The 1,967-nt window shown below is 34.3% G+C and overlaps 1 protein-coding gene across 1 annotated transcript; it reads left to right on the forward strand.

Annotated features, from left to right (window-relative positions):
* The first annotated feature begins 1,278 nt into the window (after positions 1–1,278).
* Positions 1,279–1,746, forward strand: LOC140446285 (uncharacterized). The gene has a single exon (XM_072538821.1). The coding sequence runs from the start codon at positions 1,279–1,281 to the stop codon at positions 1,744–1,746; it is 468 nt and encodes a 155-aa protein (XP_072394922.1).
* Positions 1,747–1,967: the final 221 nt, after the last annotated feature.

Consider the following 1,967-nt stretch of genomic DNA (forward strand, 5'->3'; position numbering starts at 1 on the left):
TAGTTTCAGATAATAATGTTTATTACATCAAAAACTTCTGATCAAATTAAGAAAGCTCTTGTGTTAAATGAAAACAAGTAATTCTCACTTTATTCATGTTAAATTTTACTTAAAGGTCTTTTCTAATTTGGGAACTTAGTTGATCTCTTTTTGTCACACCTCGAACTCCTCTTAGACATTTAATTCGTATGGCCTGAATTTTGTTTTTCTGTCCGTGGAATAAAGTCCATGCCTTGCATCAGTAAGTGATTGTTGGGCGGTAGATTACTTTGTATACGTTGATTTTCGTTATTTTTGATATTTATTTTTTATTTATAGGCAATTTTTCATCGAGTAATATTGTTTTCACAAAAAAATTTTATTTTAAATTTTTATAAAAGGTATAAATATTTATACCTTTTATAAAAATTTTAAATAATTTTTTTTGTGATACATGGTATACAGCCAGCTACAGGAACTTAGTTTCCTAGTGGATAATATGGTTTTATCGTATTTTCAATTCTCTGTTCTTTGTGATTATAATATATCGTCTTCGTTACAATAAGTTTAGTTAGTTATAGCGATTGCAACGCTAAACTAGGTAAGGAAGATTATTTAAGAGAAGTAATTGGTAAGCATAGCTTGCACGACACAACAAATGATAATGGACAGCGGCTAACACAATTCGCAATATCTAACAACATGATCATTAAATCCACCCAATTAGAGAGAAACGACATTTACAAGGTCACATGGGCTGCAAATGATGGAAGAACACGAAATCAAATAGATCATGTCCTCATTGACGCAAGACACGCTAGTAGCATTATTAATTCGCGAAGTATGAGGGGAGCTGATAGCAACAGCGATCACTTTCTGTCAAAATCTAAGTTAAAAACGCGATTATCAATACAGAAACTGGAACAACAAGAAAAAAGAGAAATATGGAACATAGAAGCCCTACAAATACCAAATAAAGAACTGGATTATCAAGTGGCAATAAGCAACAGATTCCAATTGCTGGGAGAGGAAGAGCATAATGTAGAGTTAGAACAAGCATGGTAGCAAGTAGCATCAGTTATAGAACAAGCAGCCAAGGAAACCATTGGAAAAAAGAAGACTCGCCCAAAACGGAAATGGTTTGACAAAGCATGCGAGGAAATTCTGGAAATAAAAATGAAAAAAAGATTGAAAATGCTACAAGACCCCACAGATGAGAACAAAGCAGATTTTAACAGAACAAGAACACAATCAAGGCGACTATTCAGAACTAAAAAGAGAAGCTAACTAGAACAGCAAATGCGGGAAATGGACAGAAGTGGCAAGAGGAATCAAATAAGGAAATTCTTTAGTGAAGTGAAGTCAGTCAAAAAAGGAGCTAGTGTTGGAGTAACACAGCCTATGAGAAATGAAGCAGGTGAACTTATAATGATAGAAACGGAAATCGTCGAACGATGGAAGGAATACTTTCGGAATTTAGTAAATATTGAAAGTGAGACGGAGGAAGCAGATATTACGTTTCATTCTGCAGATATCGAAATACCAGCACCAACACTTGAGGAAGTAAAGAATGCGATCGCGTCTCTAAAAGACCATAAAGCACCAGGAAATGATGGCATAAATAGAGAGTTGTTAAAAAAAGGAGGAATCCTTTTACACCAAAAGTTGTATGACATCATTCTGAGAGTATGGCAACAACAGAAAATGCCTAAAGAATGGAATGAAAGCGTTATAATTCCCATATATAAGAAAGAAAACAAAGAATAATTCCGAAACTATAGAGGCATATCGCTTATTAGCACATCATATAAAGTGTTATCAATTATCTTGCTAACGAGACTCACACCATATTCGGAAAAATTTTGAGGCGACTACCAGTGCGGCTTTCGTGCTGGAAGGTCAACTATAAATCAGATAACCATCTGATAAATATTAGAGAAAAACTGGGAATTCAACCGCGATGTACACCAAATTTTCATAGATTTCCA

This window comes from Diabrotica undecimpunctata, chromosome 7, assembly GCF_040954645.1.
Source record: "Diabrotica undecimpunctata isolate CICGRU chromosome 7, icDiaUnde3, whole genome shotgun sequence".
NCBI classification, from domain to species: Eukaryota; Metazoa; Arthropoda; class Insecta; order Coleoptera; family Chrysomelidae; genus Diabrotica; species Diabrotica undecimpunctata.